Source organism: Jaculus jaculus, chromosome 9 (assembly GCF_020740685.1).
Source record: "Jaculus jaculus isolate mJacJac1 chromosome 9, mJacJac1.mat.Y.cur, whole genome shotgun sequence".
Taxonomy (NCBI): Eukaryota; Metazoa; Chordata; class Mammalia; order Rodentia; family Dipodidae; genus Jaculus; species Jaculus jaculus.
The window spans coordinates 19198326-19220041 of record NC_059110.1 but is presented as its reverse complement, the minus strand read 5'-3'; the positions used below and the strand labels follow the sequence as shown (position 1 = coordinate 19220041).

General features: G+C 38.9%; 1 protein-coding gene across 1 annotated transcript in view; it reads left to right on the top strand.

Annotated features, from left to right (window-relative positions):
* Positions 1–21716, top strand: part of Adgb (androglobin) — a 138704-nt gene that overhangs the window by 11535 nt on the left and 105453 nt on the right. The window contains exons 2-5 of the mRNA XM_045159721.1: positions 10476–10635; positions 14146–14238; positions 18549–18620; positions 19385–19594. Coding sequence (XP_045015656.1) covers positions 10476–10635; positions 14146–14238; positions 18549–18620; positions 19385–19594 — 535 coding nt within the window. The remainder of the gene's footprint in view (positions 1–10475; positions 10636–14145; positions 14239–18548; positions 18621–19384; positions 19595–21716) is intronic.

Below are 21716 nucleotides of genomic sequence, written 5' to 3'. Positions count from 1 at the left end.
GTAAGACGCATAAACAAACTGGAAGTCTACTGGAAATGCGCCTACCATATATCATTATCAAATGTGGTCCATCGTGCTTTTATGTTTTCTGAAGTCATTTCATTAGTAATAGAATCATATAAAGATTGTAATGAAACAATGAACTGATTGCATTATGTCTAAAGACAGTTCTGATGTCTCAGCTTCAAATTAGTCAGGGTCTTTAGCATACTGAAAATAGGCATATGTGAAAGAAAGAACCCAAGGATGAAACATATCATATTGGACATGACTTAGTAATCAAATACCTAATAGAACATAGATTTAAGTTCCTGCATCATAAGTACAGGAACAGGCAGTTTCTTTTATTTTTTTTTATGAGAGAAAGGAAGTGAGAAGGGGGGGGGAGGGAGGGAGGGAGGGAAGGAAGGAGGGAGGGAAAGAGAGACAGAATTTGCACACTAGGGCCTCCAGCCACTGAAATCAAATTCCAGGCAGTGGCGCCACCTTGTGTGCATTTGCGACCTTGAGCTTGCATCACTTTGGGCATCTGGCTTATGTGGGCTCTGGGAGTCAAACGTGGGTCCTTAGGCTTTGCAGGCAAGTGCCTAAACCTTTAAGCCATCTCTATTCTTATGAAGGGATATTTGGAAGTTCCTTTGTTTTTAAATTCCCTCAGCTGTCCCTTTCCCTTTCTTTTCCTTCCTTTACTTTCCCTAACTCCTCTCTCTTCAACTTCGCTTACTAGGATTGCCAGTAGTGAATGATTTGCCCAAAAGTTTATTGAATACAATAGGAGAGGCCAACAGGCTAAGGAGGAAATGGGATATCCCGTAACCTGTAATGTAGGGTGGTGAGCAGAGATCCCCACTTGAGAGGAGTACTGTCTGTGTTGGCTAGAGTGAGTTTCTTTGTGTATATGGTTCTTTGCCATGCAGCTAGTGCCATGGGAAGAACAGTCCCGACTAGCTGCTGTACAGTTTGGGGGCTGAGTCACGTGAGCTGCTTTGTAGCTAATTTCCAATTGGTCAGTCTCTGCCACGCAAACAGGGTCATGCAAATAAGGAGAGTGCTGGCTGATGGAATTCAGTCCTGGTCCAAGGCTGGGGCTGTGGCTAGCTCTGTGGTGACAGGTTTTGCATTCCACTCCCTAGCAGTTTGGGATTTCTGGGCCAAGCTTGTCAACATTCCCTATCAGGGTGTCAGCTCCATTTTCTGCTCACTTACTCATGGCCTCCCGTTTAAATGGTGTGTTTTTTTTTTTTTTTAATTTTTATTTATTTATTTGAGAGCGACAGACACAGGGAGAAAGAGAGAAAGACAGATAGAGGGAGAGAGAGAGAATGGGCGCGCCAGGGCTTCCAGCCTCTGCCAACGAACTCCAGATGCGTGCGCCCCCTTGTGCATCTGGCTAACGTGGGACCTGGGGAACCGAGCCTCGAACCGGGGTCCTTAGGCTTCACAGGCAAGCGCTTAACCGCTAAGCCATCTCTCCAGCCCTAAATGGTGTGTTTTGATCAGTTCTGATGGTGATGCATACACAGGAAACCATGATAGCAATCAAAATAATGGACCGACGTACCGTGCAGGAATGTTTCCTTCTATCTTGGTGGTTCCTTCCTTCTATCTCTTTCTGACCTGTCTTCTGCTGCCACTTTATGTTTTGTTTCCTAGAGTTTTATGCACATGCTATCATATCTTTGTATGTATTTTGGCTCATCTTCTGATGGCATTTAGATTATTTCTGGGTTTCGGTTATGACGAAGATACACACATTTATTTACAAGTGGTGTGTAGACAGATGTGTGTTATATGTATGTAAACTTTCATTTCTCTTAAGTAAAGTATCTAGGAATAGGATGAATGTACCACACAGAAAGTGTATGTTGCACTTTTAAAGAAACATAACACCATGTTTTCTTTTCCCAGCAAGGGTGTGTGAAAGACCAACCCCCTGTCAATAGCTGACATATTTTGTCTTTTTAACTTTTTTTTTTCATTTTAATAGGTTGCTCACTTTGGTTGAGTTTGTATTTTTTCTAATAATTGATAAAGTTGAGCATCTGTTCATTTGTTGATTTCTTTTTAATTTGTTTTTTTTTTTCATTTTCTAATGTTAATAACAAGTTGCCAGAAACTTAAGGGCTTAAACCATCATACATTTATTATTTTATAATTTGATCTTGGGCCTAGTTGGCTCAGATAGGTTCTCTTCTTATTGTTGTTGAGAGTCATAGCAAGGTGTTAACTGGGCTGGGCTCTTACCTGGAAAGTTGTGGGAAAATCCACTTTTGAGCCTATTCAGGTACAATAGCTTATTCTTTCCTCTGTAGATCTGAGGTTCCAGTTTAACTGTTTGATCAGTGAGGAGTGCCTGCTTCTCTGAGAAGCTGATCTACATCCCTGCCATCTTAAAACCAGCGATGACGTGTTGATTTCTTCCCATGCCTGCAATCTCACCTATATTTGGGAATATTCTAAATTCGTTTAGTTTAAAGACATTTAAGTTCATCACATGACTTCTATTTGCTTGAGTATGATTTCTTTAAGATAGTGACTTCTCCATAGCTGTAAATTTCTTCTTTGACTTTGTGATTTGAGCTCATGCTGTGCAGATATTGTAAAGTTGTGCTCTTCCTTCTCTGCTGTGGAGTTGAGATAGCCTCCCAGGAACTGTTCCCCACTGTCTTCTAAGAGCAGTTGGTATACACTTCTGAAAAGGACCTGACCATAGCTACAATATTGAAATGACTTCCCCCTCCCCAGTGGGCAAGCAGACTATATTTTTTGAGCTCTATAAAGAGGATTACTTTTATATATAAAGAGGAAAGGCAGGGCTGCTCCCTGGAAAACCCAAGACTGAGCCACAGGTTAGCCACAAAGTAGTTAATGGAGCAGCAGAGGACCTTTGATATCCTGTTCTCACAGGGGAGCAGAATCCTTTCTGATGAATGTGTATATGCATGCACCACAATCTTTTACAGTTTGGTAATACCCCACCTCTCCCAAAACTAATGTTGGAAGTTTGGCGAACTTTTTGCCATGTGGGAAATGCTATCACTGATGTCCTAATTGTGGTGGTGGAGAGATGTTATCCTCCTCATTCTTTCCCTTTTGGCCAGTCTGTTTCCTTATAGAATCATAGGAAAGCGGAATATTACCTGTTATGCCACACACTGTAGGAGAAGCTGTAACAATCTTATTTCGGAGCTGTCAGCACATGAGAAACTCTCGCCTTTTGTTCCTTAGGGCAGCCTCTTTCTGGTCTCCTAACATTCACAGTATAGTTATGACTTCTTTTCTAGGCTGTGCTTTTAGACTTTCAAGCTTTCATATGTTTCCTAGTAGTTCCTTGTGCATTATTTCAGCCCCCACCTCACCACTACAGGTCATTTCTGTAATTAGTCCACTGACCTTTTCCAATGGGTTTCAGTAAGCATTTCCTTCCTTAATGTCTGCTGCCCCCACCCCCAAGAACACCATCATATTTTGAAGTTTATCCTGTGGAAACGAACCTTTTGACTGGCTATCTGAAATTTTCTCTTTTCCTAAACACTGGTTCCTTTCGAAATATACCATCATGGTTATTTAAAATATCCAGATTTTTATATCATAAACTTTCTCCATTAAATTTTTAGATAAGTTTTTGAAAACAAAGTTTCTACCAAATGTTTTTATCTATGAGATCTTTTGATAAACTTGTGATTTTAATGACTTGACTCATTTACTAGTACTTGGATATATTCTACATGATAAATAACTGAACAACTCAGGTTTAGTATTGCAGGTTTGAATTGTCTACATCTTGGCAACATGTGTTTCCCAATATTATCACCTCCAAGTCTTTTATTACTTTTATGTTTAAAAATTATCTTGTTCTTAAGATCAGTGAGACCAGGAAAAGAGCTTTGAATATTTAAAGGTTTCAACTTGGTTAAAACAGTGTGCACCGTCTGCCAGCTGCCTTCTAAAGCACACGTGCCTTGTGGAGAGTTTCAGAAGCTCTACATGGTTTTGGGACTCTTCAGTGTGTGTGAGCTGGGGCGCACTGGACTCTAGTCTATGCTGTCTTTCTAACACAAATCATCCGCTAGACTGGTTTGATACTTGTAGGAGAGTCTTTTTAAAGTAATATTCAATCTAAACGGAAACATATTTGACGTGTTCCAAGGAGAGAAGGCCAATTAGTGATAAAAGCCTAACAGCTCAACGAAGGGAGCAAGAACATTTACTTACACTTGACAGAATAAAGAGGGAAGTAAATATTAGTAGAGCCCTTTTATTTTTTTCTTTAAATTTTTTTTTTGCATGTTTATGGGTGCATGTGTATACATGTTCCTGTGCACATGTGGGGGCAAGAGGTTAATCTGATGTCTTCCTTGGTCATTCCACACTTTGTTTCTTTTTTATGTTTTTTTTTTTTTTTTTTTTTTTGAGAAATAGAGTCACTCACTAAGCCTAAAGCTTACCAATTCAACTAGACGAGCTAGTAAACACTAGGAATCTGCCTGTCTCGACAGCTCCAGGAGGACAGGCGAGTGCTAGTGAGCTTGGTGTTCACACGGGTTCTGGGTGTCTGAACTCAGGTCCTCATGCTTGCATGGCCAGCACTTTCGCAAGTGAGCCTTAATTCTTAAAACAGTAAGATCTTTAACTTCCTATGGGAACTAATTTTATCATGACGTTTGAATTTTATTAATTAATTAATTTTTTTTTATTTGACAGCAACAGACACAGAGAGAAAGACAGAGAGAGGGAGAGAGAGAGAATGGGCGCGCCAGGGCTTCCAGCCTCTGCAAACGAACTCCAGACGCGTGCGCCCCCTTCTGCATCTGGCTAACGTGGGACCTGGGGAACCGAGCCTCGAACCAGGGTCTTTAGGCTTCACAGGCAAGCGCTTAACCGCTAAGCCATCTCTCCAGCCCTAATTTATTTATTTGTGAGAGAGAGAGAGAGACTGGGCACGCCAGGGACTTCAGCTCCTGCAAATGAACTCCAGATGCATGTGCTACCTTGTGCAGCTGGATTACATGGGTCCTGGGGAATTGAACCTGGATCCTTCAGTTTTGCAAGCAAGAACTTTAACCACTAAGCTATCTCCCCCGCCCTATTATGACTTTTATATATACAACATCAATTTCTTTTTATCTGTAGGCTTATGCCAATATTTACACCAATATAATAAAACATATATGTTATAAGGTACTAGCCTATGCCTTGATTTCTCTATTACTAGTAGAAAGCTACCACTTGCACATAGATATGATACTCTTCAACAATGTGTGTATTCTGACTTTCTTTTTTTAACAAGGTGGTCAACTGAGAGTTTTTTGTTATCTAATACCTAGAAATATCTGTATAAAGAATGAGAAGCTCAGCTGGGCATGGTGGCTCATGCCTTCAATCCCAGAACTTGGGAAGCAGAGGTAGGAGGATTACATGAGTTCAAGGCCACTCTAAGAATTTGGCCTGGGCTAGAGCAAGACCTTACCTAGGAAACCAATAAATAAATAAATAATAAAAATAAATTTGAAAAAAAGAAGCTCAAAAATGTGGAAATGAGAAGGGAAGTGAAGATCAGTGTCTTCTGCGCTCATCGGTGCAAGAAAACAGGAATCTTTTGCCTTATACAGGATAATGTCTTGGGAAAATCTAGGGAAGAGGAGAGGCTGAGGAGGAGGCTTGTCAGCTAAAGGCACTTGTTTGTAAAGCCTGGTAGCTCTGATTTGCATCTGCAGTACCCCAGTACCCATGTAAAGACAAATACACAAAATGATGGGTGCATCTTGAGTTCCTTTGCAGTGAGTGGCAAGAAGCCCTGGTGGACCCATTCTTTCTCTCTGAAAATAAATAAATAAAAATTGTTTTTAAAAATGGAAGAACTGGAGACATGGGTTAGTGGTTAATGCACTTGCCTACAAAGCCCAAGAACCCAGGTTCAATTCCTCAGGACCACATGTAAGCCAGATGCACATGGTGGCACATGCAACTGGAGTTCATTTGCAGTGGCTGGCAGCCCTGGTGTGTCAATTCGCTATCTATCTGCCTCCTTCTTTCTTTCTGCCTGTCTTTCTTTCTTTCTTTCTCTCTCTCTCCCTCATAAATAAAATAAACAGGGAGGAGAAATATTCCAGCCTTAGATAAAGGAATGGTTTCCCAGGACTTTCATTGTCTTGATAAAGGTGAACAACAGCAAGAAAAACCCCAAATACAGAAAAAGCCAGCTTGTTTTCCTATGTGATTTAAGGCCTAGAAAAGAATAATTCTTGAGAAATGGAAACCTTTTGAGGCTTTCAAAATATTTGAAATCTTTTTTTAACAATATGTGTGATTCCCTAGATGGCTAGTTCATTAGGATTTCAGATGGAAGAAGATTCAATATTATATTGAATGAACACCTCTCAACAGAATTGCCTCAGGGGAAAGCGAGAGGAATAGAGGAAAACCTTAGGAAAGCCAAGCTTTTGGTAAAATAAAACAAATGCAAAATGTAGGCTGACATCGCACCTTAATAAGTGCTGGAAAGTTAAGATATCAGTAAAATAATATTTAGTTTTTGTATGCACTTGTAATTATTATAGATTTGAGTGAGCACATTCAGAAAGAGTTATTGACTTTATAGTCACCAATTCTAGTAATATCTGTTAGTGAGCAACTTTCTCAAGCACCTCCCAAACATCAGTGAATAAAAGTCAAGGGCATTTCACCCCCACAACCGAGGACAGTGTGTAGAGGGCTGACTTTCCACATGCTGGTGAAGGACCCGGGATCCCGCGGTCGGTGTAGGTGATCTCGTCAAGCAGTGGAAGCGTGGGCACCTTGTGGAATGACGCTCTATAACCCAGAATACAACATGTCCTCCTACATCATGCCATGTCATAAACGAAATTATAAATGAAATGAAAACAAGATTAATGAGCAAATGTTCAATCAGTAGCAACATTTAAAGATTTGAAATAATTCTTATTAGAAGTTAGTGGCATCCTAACTCACTCTTTTATTTCATACACATAGATGATCGATAATTGTATAGATATCCTGTTTTCTTCAGGCCCTATTACAGTTGCTGATGATAGAGGAAATGAACAATCCATTGTTCCTACTACTGTGGTGCTAACGAATCCTGCCCACAGGGTCACAAAAGGAACACATAGGATGAGTGAGAGAAGCCAGGTGCCATAGAAATGAAGCCATATGAGAGAATGCACAGAGGTGTTGCTGCAAGTCAGGTTGTGGATTCTCTTTATGAAGTAATAACATGGTCCCAACAGGGCTACATTCTTGTTCAGAGGCTCAAGGGGAATCTACTCACTTGCCCTGTCTAGCTTCTAGATCCTAAACCCACTCCTTGGCTGGTGGTCTCCTTTGTCTTCAAAACCAGCAGTTCTGGTTCTATCCATTCTTCCCCCAGCTTGTTCTTTATCCTTCTTCCATTTCTAAAAGACTTGAGATCTCATTGATCCCCTGCCCCAAAGATAACAGTATAATCATACCCATATAAGTATTTAATTCTATTTCATAACTATCTCTTGTCTTAGAAAGTAACATGTCTGCAAGTTCCAGGTTCTGAGATGTGCATATGTATAAAGGGGGTAGTTTACATAATTCATTGCTTTTTATCTCCAGTTATGTCCCCCCTATAACTGACCTTTAAATGCAGAGAATCCAGGCCAATACATAGGTGTGTTGATGGTTAAATTTCTACCATAGTTTTATAATAATTGATGAGTAACCTTAACAATAACTCTGGGTCCCAAACATTCCTTTCTCTTATCTTGTGTCCTTCACCCTTCCTAAGGACTTTAGATCCCTGTCTCCAACTAACTACTTAAAGAATAAATAGGGCTGGGGGATGGCTTAGAAGTTAAGGTGTTTGCCTGCAAAGCCAAAGAACCCAGGTTCTATTCTCCAGGACCCACATTAGCCAGATACACAAGGAGGCACACACTTCTGGAGTTCGTTTACAGTGGCTAGAAGCCCTGGTGCACCCATTCTCTCTCTCTCCCTCTTTCTCTGTCAAATAAATAAATGAATATAAAATATTTAAAAAAGAATAAATAAATTATTTTATTTCATTTATGTATTTGCAGTGCTAGGCAAGTGCCCTATCACCAGGTTATATCCCTAGCTCTCTGTGTACTTCTTTTTTTTCTTTTTTTGAAACAGAATTTCACTGAATTATGTAGACAGGCCTTGAACTCACTCTGTAGCCTAGTCAGGCTTTGAACTTGCAACTGGCCTTCAGATTATCTGAGATTAGGCACAAGGTTAGTAGCAGTTTACATTTAAATTAATGAAAATAAACAAGCAGAAACATTTAGGACTTAGAGATACAAATACCATAATATACTAATGATGAGAATAGGAAATGGTTTTAGGGTAGATGCCCAGTAAGGGAGTAACTGGGTCTGTTGGTATCTCTATATTCAGCTTTTTCAGGAGTCTCCATATTGCTTTCCAAAGTGGTAAGGATCCAATTTTAACTGTAGGATATTGGTCAAAATATATTATAAGCTTAAAATATGCATATATTTAGGAACAGTCAGATGCCTGATTAAAAATCCTCTTACAGAAGTCATTAAGAATGTTTGCCAAGAGGGGCAGAGGCAGGTGTGGCTGGCCCATAATGAGCCATCCCCTCTGTAAGTGTGGAGTTTCTGGATGTGAGACACACTGTTAGCAACCCAGCCTTCAGCACTTGGATTCTCTGAAGCTGCAGGAAGAATCCTTCTTGGGCATCTTCAGAGCGCAGCCCACCTTGTGACCTATGCCCAGCATCAATATGTTCTGCTCAGCATAAGAGTGATGTGGTACCTGGTTTCTTGCTGCCAGGAGGGGAGGGAGCCAGCAGTGGGAGCCACTGTCACAGAGACCGCTGTGTTCCAGCATAGCCAAAACACAAAATCTTCACAGGAAGTGAGACCACTGTGGTTACCAGCAGTGAGGGAAGATGAAATTGACCTGTGGATACCATGATGGGGACTTCTGCATTAAGCACCAGGACCCACATTGGAACATATTTGCTCTGGGGAAGGCAATGGGATCAGACATAGGCTCCGTAAACCTGCCCTGGGACTATCTTCTGCAGAGATCAACCTCAGGTCCCCAGTTGGCTGTGCTGAGGAATAAATGTCAAAGACAGCAGGACACACAGGGAGATGATGGCAGCGAGCCAAGGCAGCCCCCATAAGTATGGAAAGATGATGTGCAGAGATAATGGGAGTGAGGCCAAGGCAGGCCCCATGAGCGTGGGGGGGATTGGTCAGAGATGATGGGAGTGAGGCCAAAGCGGCCCCCATGAGCGTGGGAGATGAAGCTCAAAGGTGATGGGAATGAGGCCAAAGTAGCCCCCATGAGCATGGGGAGAAGCATGCAGAGCAGAGATGAGGAAAGGCCCGGCAGCCAGACTCACAAGGGCTTCCTCAGTGGAACACTCTGCACGGGAGCTGGCCAGGCCCCACTTCATCATCACGTCAACCACCTTTCCCTGGGCTTTCTATATGAGCTGGGTAGGGGCCTGATTTAGCAACAAAATCCATCACCACAGTCCTGTTTATAAAAGTGAAAAACGTTAAAAGCAAAATCACCAACCTGGGTGTGGTGGTGCACGCCTTTAATCCCAGCATTCAGGAGGCAGAGATAGGAGGATCAGTGTGAGTTCAAGGGCACTCTGGGTGAATTCCATGTCAGCCTGGGCTAAAAGTGAGACCCTACCTCGAAAAACAAAGATAAAAAAGAAGGGAAGGAGGAAAGAAAGAAAGAAAGAAAGGAAGGAAGGAAGGAAGGAAGGAAGGAAGGAAGGAAGGAAGGAAGGGGGGAAGGAAGGAAAGAAGGAAGGAAGGAAGGAAAAAGAAACAAAAGTCACCAAATTTCCAAATGATATTTAATTAAATGAAATGTAATATGTAGAATAGATGTTATGCAATCATTAAAACAATAAGCACTATGGGCATGGCAAATACACAACAATATTCTGAAATGATAGTGTATAAAACAGCAAAAGTCATTTTATTTTTGATGGCAAAATTGCCATGGGCATAATGGTCTGAAAGGAGGATACTTGGTAACAATGTGATGTGCAGAGTGGAGTGATTTTTATTTTACAGTTTTCTTTCAAAATAATGATCACTTAGTACTTTTACAATGGGAAAAATCAAAATTACATTTCCACTGAGATTTCAAAAGCTGTTACTATAGTATGCAATTTCCTGGAGTGTGAATTATAGCTAAAATATTACATGCATTTCTGATAGTAGAGAATACTCTATCCATATCAATTTGAGAGTTCCATATTAGCAAAAAATGCTTAAAATTTATCCATAGAATAATCCCTGGGGTCATTTAGTATTTGGAATCCTCACATGTGGATGGTGTCTAATTGACAAATGTATGCAGCATATCTAACTGACAAGATCACTAACTAACTTTATGTTCTATGATAAATCCATTATTGTATCTCAGGGATTTTGATGAATAATACTGCCCATTCCCTCTAGTCTCATATATGGAGGTAATGTGCAGTCCACTGCTGCTGAACAAAGGAAAGGGAAATTCCCAATCTGGCCAGAGTGGAGTGAAGCTGACATCAACGCAGAAAAGTGGGACGTAGGCAAAGGAGGGAAGGATAAGGACAAAGCTGGAAAAAGCCCAATACTTGTAAGTAGACTTGTCTGTGACTGCACATTGGTTTTGGTTTTTAATTTAATAGCAGTTTTCTTTTTGGTCATGAGAATTAAACTCCCAGTCTTACACATGCTAGGCTCTACCACTGAACTATATCCCCAGTCTTTTAACCTAATAATAGAACAGATTTGTTAACATAAGTGTTTATTAATTCTCCCTCATATCTATTCCAAAGGGAAATATTTTATCTACTTCTCACTAACCACCCATTCTGAGCTCTGGCAAATCATATTTGGGTAAATGGGAGGGGAAAAATATAATGGAGACCTGAGGAAATAAGAGGAAAATCTACAAAAAAAAAAAAAACAGGTTAGAAAACTGACTGGACAGTGAGCAAGCTGTCATTGAGTCGTTTAGACAGAAGGCAGTTGTAGAAAGTGCAATGCATATGTGAGCTGTTGCTGGGAGAATATAGAGAAGATGATTTTTTTAAAAATTTTAACATTTACTTATATATGCTTATATATTTGTGTTTTTATTTAAATAAATAAAAAACAAGGGCTCACAAATATTAGGCACATGCTCTACCACTGACCTATACTTTGAGTTCAGCAAAAATGATTGTAAAAGATCTTACAATGAAATAAGAACCCAACCTTAGGCTGGAAGGTGGCTCAGCAGTTAAAGGAGCTTGCTTACAAAACCTGATGGCCTGGATTTGATTCCCCAGTACCCAAGTAAAGCCAGATGCACAAAATGACACGTTTCTGGATTTTTTTTTTCAGTGTCAGGAGAGCTTGGTATGCCCATCTCTCTCTTGCTCGCTATTTCTTCTATTCTCTCTGTCTCTCCAAATATAAAAATATTTTTTAAAAAACCCAAAATTTCTTAAGCCCTTCAAGACACATGGACAAAAGTCTAAGTTGCTTCTTATTTACATTGATCATGTAAACATGATTTGTCCTTGACATTGGAGCTTTGTAGAATTCTTTTATTCTTCCAGTTACATAACTTTAGGGTCTATTGCATATTTAAAATGTCTTCCTACATTTCTCAAGACTCTTTTTTGGTTGAGGCTACTGGTTGCATCTCAAACATACCTATTTATGTGATGCAGCAACTCATGTAAAAAAAAAAAAAATCCACAGCACACAGTGTAAGATCTGAGAAATCAGCAAGGTTGTTAGAGTGGGAAGATTGACTATGATGACCTTATTTGCATGGAAAATTCTAAAATGGTAAATATTAGCATTAAAGTTTTGTTTAACACATGGGCTGGAGAAATGGCTCAAGGGTTAATATGCTTGCCTGCAAAGCTTAATGACGCAGGTTTGATTCCCCAGTGTCCATGTAAAGCCAGATACACAAAGTGGCACATGCATCTGGAGTGGTTAGAGGCCCTGGCACGCCCATTCTCTCTCCTTCCCTCCTTTCCTCCCTCCCTCCTTCTCTCTGTCTCACTTCTTGCTGCTTCTCTGTGCTTGCAAATAAATAAAAGTATTTTTAAATATGTTAACAAATGTAGAATCACACACTGATCAATGATTTGTCCATAATAATATTTAATAAAAGAAACTTCTGACTCCTTTACCACCTAAAGAACAATGCCCAAATTATCAACATGTTCAGACAAGCATGCTTTGTATCATGCCTAGAGCAACTGTGTAACTTTTAGATGACAAGAGCCTATGAACCCTCCAATTTCAAATGAAAATATACTCAGATCTATTTTGAACTGCATGGTAATTGCATTTCTGTATAGGTATAGGTACAAGTCAGTTCGTGTTTATATCTTTTAGACTTCATTATATAAGTAAGATATATCTGGGTAAATTCACCATTGAGCAACTGAGAATTGGAAAAGACCTAAAGTTGAGTCACCGCAAAGTGTGGAGAAACATCAAGAAGGGGAAAAACAGAAGAGGTCCATCAGAAACTAGTGGTCTTGGGCCTATGTCAGAATCTCTGGGCTGGATAAAGATAATCTCTGGGGCAATCAGAGCAACCAGAACCTGAACCCAAATCCCAAAGTACTTATCTGAAAAGATTTGCATCTAACTTGTTATTAAAACATTTGACCATCACCTAACCTACATGTGTGAAGGGAAATCTTCCATATCAGTGAGTGAAAGTCAGGAACTCATAGGCTCAATAGTTCAGGATATGTATTTGTAGTGCTATGAAGAGAAATTGGGTATATGTGTTAGCTTTCTCATGTAGGACAGAATGGCTGACATAAACAACTTTAAAGTGGAATTACTACTTTTAGTCCATTATTTCATAAGTTTCTATTCTGTTGGAGCAGAAGTGATTCAACTCATGGTAGATAGTAAGCTGGACAAGAGGATGAGGCCAAAGTAAGTTATGCCCTTTGAAGACATGCCCCCAAATAACCTACTTATTCCAATCAAGAATCACCTTCCAACAGTCAACAGTAGTGATCCTCCTACCGTGGCCTCCCAAGTGCTGGTATTAAAGTCATGTACCAGTATGCTAGGTCATGTAATGTAACATGAAGTCTTGAACACACTGCCCAAGGGGCAGCAAGCCACTTGAGTGAAGTCTACTCAAGGGCCCCAGGAAGTGCCTGAAACCTCTCTTCATAAGATTCTTAGGGGAGGATGGATTAATTTCTAGGAGCATAGCTTGGGTGCTCCTCTGGTTTGATTGACATGCCTGGGTTAAATAATGTGTTCTCTACTGTGCATGTTCCTTCCCATGATGTATCTAATATTAATTCTATGTACAGTTATACACAGGCATATGATGGTAAGTAGGGATTTCTGCCTGAATTTCACTTAAAAGACACAGTTTACCTTACTGTGTATATACCCAATACCAGTCTGGATGGCCTTCTTCTGTTCTGTTCCCTAGATCTATATTATTTGAATAACTACTGGTCATGAATATTGGTCACTAAATGGAGGAGAAAACAAGCTCATTGTGGCATGGAAGTAACATGCAGTTTGGTGTAGGTAGGAATCCCAAGTTCCCAAGAGCTTGCTAGGTACATTGCATAAGAGAAGACTATTTACTGCACATAATCTCCTTTTTGACACCAACAGTTGAAAATTAAGTAAACTGTGTTCAATCTTTAGGAAAAACCAAAATATTTACAGTGGATAATAGGGCTAGAACTGGCCCATCCACAATTGTGTACCCTCTATGCCCAGTTTATAATCCAAAGTAACTCATGATTCCTCCAAAATCAAACACCCAATAATCAAGTTTATATACAGGATAAGGACAGTAAGAAGTGATTTATATAACAATATAAAGAATTGTCAATTTTAGTATTCAAATTCTTTGTAAGGTATCTCTGAAGACAAACACACAAAGTAGTCATAACTGCTTTATTGATCAAGAATGCATGTATTTGTTTTATTAGTCTTGGATCTTTATTTTAACAAAGCCATGCACATGAAAGCTTATATATATATTTATATTTATATTTATATTTATATTTATATTTATATTTATATTTATATTTATATTTATATTTATATTTATATTTATATTTATATTTATATATATTTAATCTAGCACTTCTTTGAAGATCCTGAAGGAAAGATTGAATTGCCATCATCATTGAAAGTTTTTTCCTGGAAACGTCCACAAGATTTTATGATTAGCCAGGTAAGAATTACCATTTACCATTAAACTAAATGCCTGTTACCAAGAGGCCTGTTAATACACCAGTGATAAAACTTTACAGTTTCCAAATGATTTACTATATTTTCATGTGCTATACAATAATAGTGCTTTCTTTTAGCATCTAAATAAGAAGTCAATGTTTAGCAGAATGTTTTAATAATTTCCTGTACTGGCTTCCCAGACATTATTGAATTCTTATGTGAGTCTTGAGATGTTTATTTCTCTTCAAAATTTCAAATTATAGACAAAACTATTGTGGTGGTTTGAATAGATGGCCCCCAATATATTCAGTTTTTTTATTGTTTGTAGTTTGCATCTGCAGCCACCTGGCTGGAGGCAGTGTCACTGGGTGGATTTTAAGGTGTGGTGGCGGGTTTCAGATTTCATTTTAAAGATATGCAAGGTGTGCCTAGCTTGAATTCCTGAAGTGTGTTGTGGCTTTTGGCCTTTAGGCTTGTGCTTCTCTCTCTCTCTGCTACTATTCTTTTTTTACATCTTTAAAACTTTTTATTGATAACTTATATGAATAGAGACGATATACTATGATCATAATTCAGTCCCACCACTCCCAAATTCCCTCTCCACTGAGTCCTTTCTTCTTCCCAATGAGCCTCTCTTCTAATTTGGTGCCATCATTTTTCCCTTGTATTATCTTGTGTAGGAAGTGTCAGCCACTGTGAGGTCATGAATAGCAAGACCACTTTGTGTCTGGAAGACAGCATTGTAAGCATTCCTCCCCTTCCTCTAATGCTTACATTCTTTCCACCACCTCTTCCCCAATGGTTCCTAAGCCTTGAACGCATTAATTTTCTAGTCCAAGAGATTCCAACTTGGCTTCCTTTATTCCAGGAATTCCCCAAAGCCTGTTTTCATTTCTAGACTCCATACTCTACCATTCATATCCGACTGACTGGGATACTTTTGGAGAAGCCTTCATTTTAAATAGCCTCAGTATACTTTAGACATAATAATCCAAATTCTTAGTAGCTATATTAGCTTTATTATGTTTTTGTCTTTATATTTTTAATTAACACTAATGCCCTTTTCTCTTGTTGAGTCTCAATATTTGCCTTTAATGCATAGAATACCAGTGGGGTAAATTAATTAGTACCAGCCAAGTGGTTATAATGGAGCTGATATTCTGTATATTAGTAGATTCTATATTGTGAGTTATGTCTACAAGTGTTAGCTTTCATCTGCATTGATACTAATGCATGAAAATATAATTTGTCCATCATAGTAATTGAGAAATAGGCTATATCTATATTCAAAATGAGTTACCAAAATGAGAAAATTGGAAGACATATCCCAACCCATAATAATTATTTGTTGAAGTCCTCCTTGTAAGACATTCCTAATAAATTGATTGTGCATGAATCATGCATTCAAATCAATGTTAATAGTATAAAAGATTGATGTGGGGAATGCAAACTCTGTAATGTCAATTTAATAAACTTGATATTGACATAAATATGCTAGTAATAATGCTTAGTTTACTTACTATAATTCATGATTTAAATTCTGTGTGTATAAAGGAGTTGAGTAAATTGAATAAATTGATATTTTATAATCAATCCTCTTTTCAGTAGACCTTAGCTCAAAGAGTTATATTTGTACTAAAAGTAAATTCACTCATTATTGTCAATGATGTTTAACCTAAACTTATCTTAATGCTGTCTTGTACTTGCACACCTTTGCTACTGTCCACAAAGAGTCCTCTTGATCTGTCATCCTGGGATAGGAGTCAGAACAGCTGTAAGTGAAAATCTAAGTAGAAAGTTCTTGAATAGGAGTTTTCCAGCTTTAATAGAGAGGTCCATGGTGTGAATCTTTCAGTGTACACATGCTGAAAGTTTAAATAAACCCACAAATAATAATAACCTTACACAAGATTTACTCTATTATAATCCTCAGTATGAACCTTTCCATTCTGTAGTGCTGACCCACTAAATTAGTTTCATGAACTACTAAATAACTCAAAGTATATGTTACAAAGATGTTATTTAAGATCTTTGAATCCTGGCTTTAAGAGGTAAGGGTTAGAGGTTGGGAGATGATTCAATGGATAAAGAGTTTTCCATGCAAGGGAAAGGATCAGAGTTTGGATCCCTAGCACCCACATAAATATCAGGTGGGCATGGTGTCTCACTTGTAATTCCAGTACTTAGAAGGTATAGACAAGGGAATACCTGGGCAAGTTTGCTAGCCTGACCAGCCAAATAAGCACACTCTGGGTTTAAGTGAGAGACCATGACTCAGAAAATAGTGATCAAGGAAGAGACTCAATGTCAACCTGTGTCTTCATATATGCATGCACACACAGAATACCAACACATATGCATGCACTGCTATGCACATGCACGCACACTAAACACATGCACACAAACACACACCAAGGTGAACCTGAGCCATTCCAACCAAGGAAGTTAATAGGCAGTGATCATGGTGACTGATCAGGTCTGCTCGTTTTTGAGCACTCCAGGTTAGTAGGATACCACTGAGCATTGATCGTATTAAACATAGTACAATATCCCAGGATTTAGTCTGCCCCAGCATTGGTGTAGAGAACAGAAATACTAAAATATCATTGTGGGGAGCTTTGCTTTACTATTTGCTATCTTTCTCAGAGCCAGTTCCTACTTTACTTCTGTCAGTTGGTGACTACCAAGTTTAATGCATTCAAGTTTGGGTGTCTAACATTTCCTGCTAATCAGGTTTGTTGCACAGTGGTGCTGGACAAAAGAATAAGTGGGCATTTTAGGTATATTCTATCATAGCTAGTCAAAGTAGAAGAAAACATGTTTATAAATTTAAAATTAAGCAACTGAGTCCAGGGCTTTAGGTAAATTTTTCTCTATATAATCTTGAAATTTTATTTCTAAAATTTTTTGATAAAGGACTTTTATCCAGAATATATAAAGAACTCTCAAATCTCAATAGTAAGAAAACAAAAGCTAAACAATCCAATTTCAAAATAGGCAAAAGATTTGAGAACTGGAAAATAAGCACAAAGAATCCTGATCTTCAGTGAAAATTAATTCAAATGAAAATGAGTGAAATGTAGCTATACACCAATTGCAATAGCTGAAGTTTAATACTAACCATATCATGTGTTAGTGAGGAAGTGGAGGAACTGGAATGCTCATATCTTTCTGTTGAAAATATTACATGGTAACTATATTACCTTGTAAAATAGTTTGTGGTTTCTTTAAAAATAAAACTTATACCTACCATATGAGCTACTTATTTTATTCTTAATTACCTAAGATAAGTAACAGTATCTGTCCTACAATGCTTTCAAAAGAATGTCTGTAGTAGCTTTACTTGTAACAGCCCAAAGCTGAGGTCAACTGTGATGCAGCTCAATAATTGCAGCTTACATGGACTGAATCCAGTCTCTGTGCCAGGAACTTTACACTTGCTTGCATTTCTTTCTGTGGCAAACTTTTCATCTTACCATCTTTCTGCTTAATACATTCTTCCACCAAGCACACCAGTCTATTACTTTTAAATTCAACTTTGCTCAACATCTCAGGACATGGACAGAATGCAGCCAACCTTTCTGTCAGTAGCCACTTCCAAACAAGTTCTTTTTTAAGAGGCTATTTGTAGAAAGAATAACTCAACATCACATTGTCTTCCATAAAAATCTAATTCTGTAATGCAAGTTGGTTTGATGGGCTAAATATATATGCTTTTACATGAATTGTAGCTCACATTAGGAGCTGAATAAAAGTCATAGTTATCTATTGTTTTTATTTTGTTAAATAAATTAAATAATGACCATTATATTAATTTTAAAATGTTAAGGGATTAAAATTGGACAAGAATTTAGAAATATATCACAACTAATATATCTCCCAAGATGAAAATATTTTCTGATTGACCATATGTTAACTACCTTCCTGGTTAACTTGAATCATTCATTTAAATTTCAAATCACTTACTACACCCTCTCTGTGTATATGTATACTGTTTATCTGCATATATAATTTATTTATATATACTATAGTATATATGCTATACATATATTTATATATATGATAATACATATAGTATTTATTCATTAAAATACTTTATTTTTATCAGAATTATACTTAATGTTACCTATAGCTCTAACTGAAAATTGTATTGGGTAATGACATTCTATTTTTTTATTTTGATGATTCCAAATATGAGAAATTATATCAGGTTTAGTCTCATTAAGCTTATACATCAGTGAGTTATGCTTTTTTTAAATGTTTTACTGTGGAGTAACGTGTGTGTATATATGTATATATCTTTTATTTCAGACTCCTGTGGTTGTGAAAAATGAAATTATATTTGACTTGTTTTCAACAAATGAGCATTTACTGTGCAGTGAGGTAAGCAGGGCTATAGGAACCACTGTTCCATCATACATAAGGCCTTCTAGGCCTGCCTACCTAAACCAGATAGCTGTTGGCACTCTCCCTTGTGTCCCTTTAAGTTCTGACATATCTGAACATAGCTGACAAAAACTTTCTGCATTTAAAGTGTATAATTTTCATAACTCCTATGCATATTCAATGCAGCTTACTCACCACAATTAAGAAAGTTAACATCATATATATCATTCTGTTTGTGTGGCAAGAACACTTAAATTACTAGAATTTTACCATCTTAGCTCTCTTACTGGTAAAAAGTGCTCTCAGAATCACTCTCTTTCTGCCCCCCCCCACCAGCCCCCTACATGTACACACCAACCAATGAAGGTCAATACCAACTGAGACCATATTTTTATTTATTTATTTTTGAGATAGGGTCTTACACTAGCCCAGGCTGACCTGGAACTCACTCTGTAGTTCCAGACTGTCCTCAGAACTCAAAGTGGTCCTCCTACCTCTGCCTCCGCACTGCTGGGATTAAAGGTGTGCACCACCATGCCTGACCGGAGGTCATCTTTTTTAAGGCATTTTAATTTGTATTACAAATGTATCTCTTGAGAAATAACAGAAAGTCCTATGTTTTTAGTATGTAGGTCAGTAATGAATACATTAGATGTAAAATTTAATTCTGATGAAATAGCTTTTTAAGCTTTCCCTGACAAATTTGTGTATCTATACTTTACAAATAGCAAATTAACACTGTTGGTTTTTGTTATTTCCAGCTTATGAGGTGGATTATCAGTGAGATCTATGCAGTGTGGAAGATATTCAATGGAGAAACTCTGAACAACTATTTCAAAGCAAATGCAGGAGAACAACCTGGTCTCCTTTGGAAGCCCTGGGAACACATCTACTCCTTGTGCAAGGCTGTGAAAGGTCACATGCCTTTGTTCAACAGCTACGGGAAATATGTGGTGAAACTTTACTGGATGGTAAGTCAAGTTGTGCATTCAAACTCATGTGTCTTTGCAATCAAAATATATTTGTCAAGCCAGAATACAAGGCTGAAAAAGACGTTTAATCCACTTTGGAAATCTCAGTCTGATCCAATCATTTAGCCCATCTCTATACAATTTAGCCTTTCCATGGAGACATCTAAAAGTGTGGCTGACAGACAGAACCTGAAGCTGTGTGATTTCCTATAACACCTCATTGGACACATCCAGGGGTGCCACTAAGCTGGCAATCATTGAATTATAGATAGTTCCATATGAATTCTTCTTACTATTTAATTTTTGACAAGTTCATACCAATAAAAATACATTATGAACATATATCCTCATCAACTTCTCTTCTTCCTTCTCCTACTGAGCATTTTCTTCTTCCCAATTAGTACCCTTCCTACTTCCATGGTGTGTATGTGTGTGTGTGTGTGTGTGTGTGTGTGTGTGTGTGTGTGTGTGTGTATACACCACTGAGTTCAGTTGCTTGCATGAGCATAAGCTATTTACTAGAACATGAGCAACATACTAGTGGCTGCACCACGGGAGAACAATGACTTCTCCTCCTCCAGCAACCATCAACTGCCAGCAGTTCTTAAGGGAGGAGTTGGGGGCTCATGAGCATGGAATGTTGATGGGCTCAACCTTGTGCAAGTCTTATGCAGCTAACCGCAGTTGCTTTGACTTCATGAGTGCAGTGGACATGTCATATCTGAAAGGCAGTGTTCCACAGCCATCCTTCCTGCTCCCTGGCTCTTATTTTCCTATGACCTCCCCTTCGGTGATGTTCCCTGAGCCATAGAGAGGGCATTACAGATGTCCTGTTCAGGGATAGGCACCTCACAGTCCCTGATTCTCAGCACTCACTAGTTTTGAGCTTCAGCAATAAAGGCCACCCACTGCGCAAAGGCTTCTTCTCTGACTCTAGCTGAGAACACGATTAATCGATGGCATAAAAATAAATGTTTAGGCTGGTGCAATTAAAGTCACACACCTTTAATCCCAGCACTTAGGAGGCAGAGGTAGGAGGATCACTGTGAGTTAACTCCAGCCTGTGACTACATGGTGCATTCCAGGTTAGCCTGGGCTAGAGCAAAATACTACCTCAAAAAAACTTATAAATAAATAAATAAACAAATACTTAGAAGGGAATTTGATGGGCACATGTGGAGCCCACCCTACTATTTTGTCATGTTATTGACTGGTAACTGCCTGGTTTTCAAGCTGATAGAAATCTGTTTTCTCTGAGGTAGTGAAAGAAGCTACTACATCTTTCTAAGTATTTCCCCGCTGGTAGAGTTCAACCCACACCTGTGTGCTTTAGTAAAGACTTAGGATCTCACCTGCCCCAGTGTCTAAGAAGAGCTGGAGGAGGTGGCAGCAGGAAGATCCTGATTGTTGGTGTAAATTGCAATTGATTAGGGATCATTTCTCAGGTTCAAGTTAGAAGTGAAGAGTTCAGATAAGTGAGGCCACCATGTTGCTTTGAACACTTCAGGAGGGGGAATGGATTTACCAGGGGTGAAAAAGAACAGCTTGCTAAGAAATCAACGAAAATAAAAAAGACTGGCACCAGAGCTCCTTCTCCTACCAAACATAAGGTCCCCTCTGAGGAATAGTCCAATGATCACTCTAAAGATGAGGGGACTGCCAAAAAGTCGGCTGAGAAAGACCATGGCAGGGATGACTCAGAAGAGGAGCTACGCTTCCAGCAGAAGCTACAGCACTAGCTTGTGGTCCAGCTCAGACTACAGTTTGGGTTCCAGCAACAGCAGGGGTTCCAGCAGTGGCTCCAGCTGCCACACTGTGTTCAGAGGCTCAGGATGACTCAGCTCATCCTGCAACTCAAGCTTCCACAGCTCCTTCTGCTCCCAGAGCAGGCAGGACAAAACAAGGCATTCCCACTTGGAAAGGGATGGCAGAGACAAGAAGGGAGAACCCTTCCCCTAAACCCAGCAAAGAGCACATTGGAGGCCCACCCAGAATGTGAGGAAGGATCATGTCATGGAGACAGCTTCCACATGTGGGAAAATTAAAGTGATGGGCATGTCTGTAGAAAGCATGCATCCCAGTCTGCCCAAAGGCCGCACACAGGTGGAAGTTGAGAAGGTGC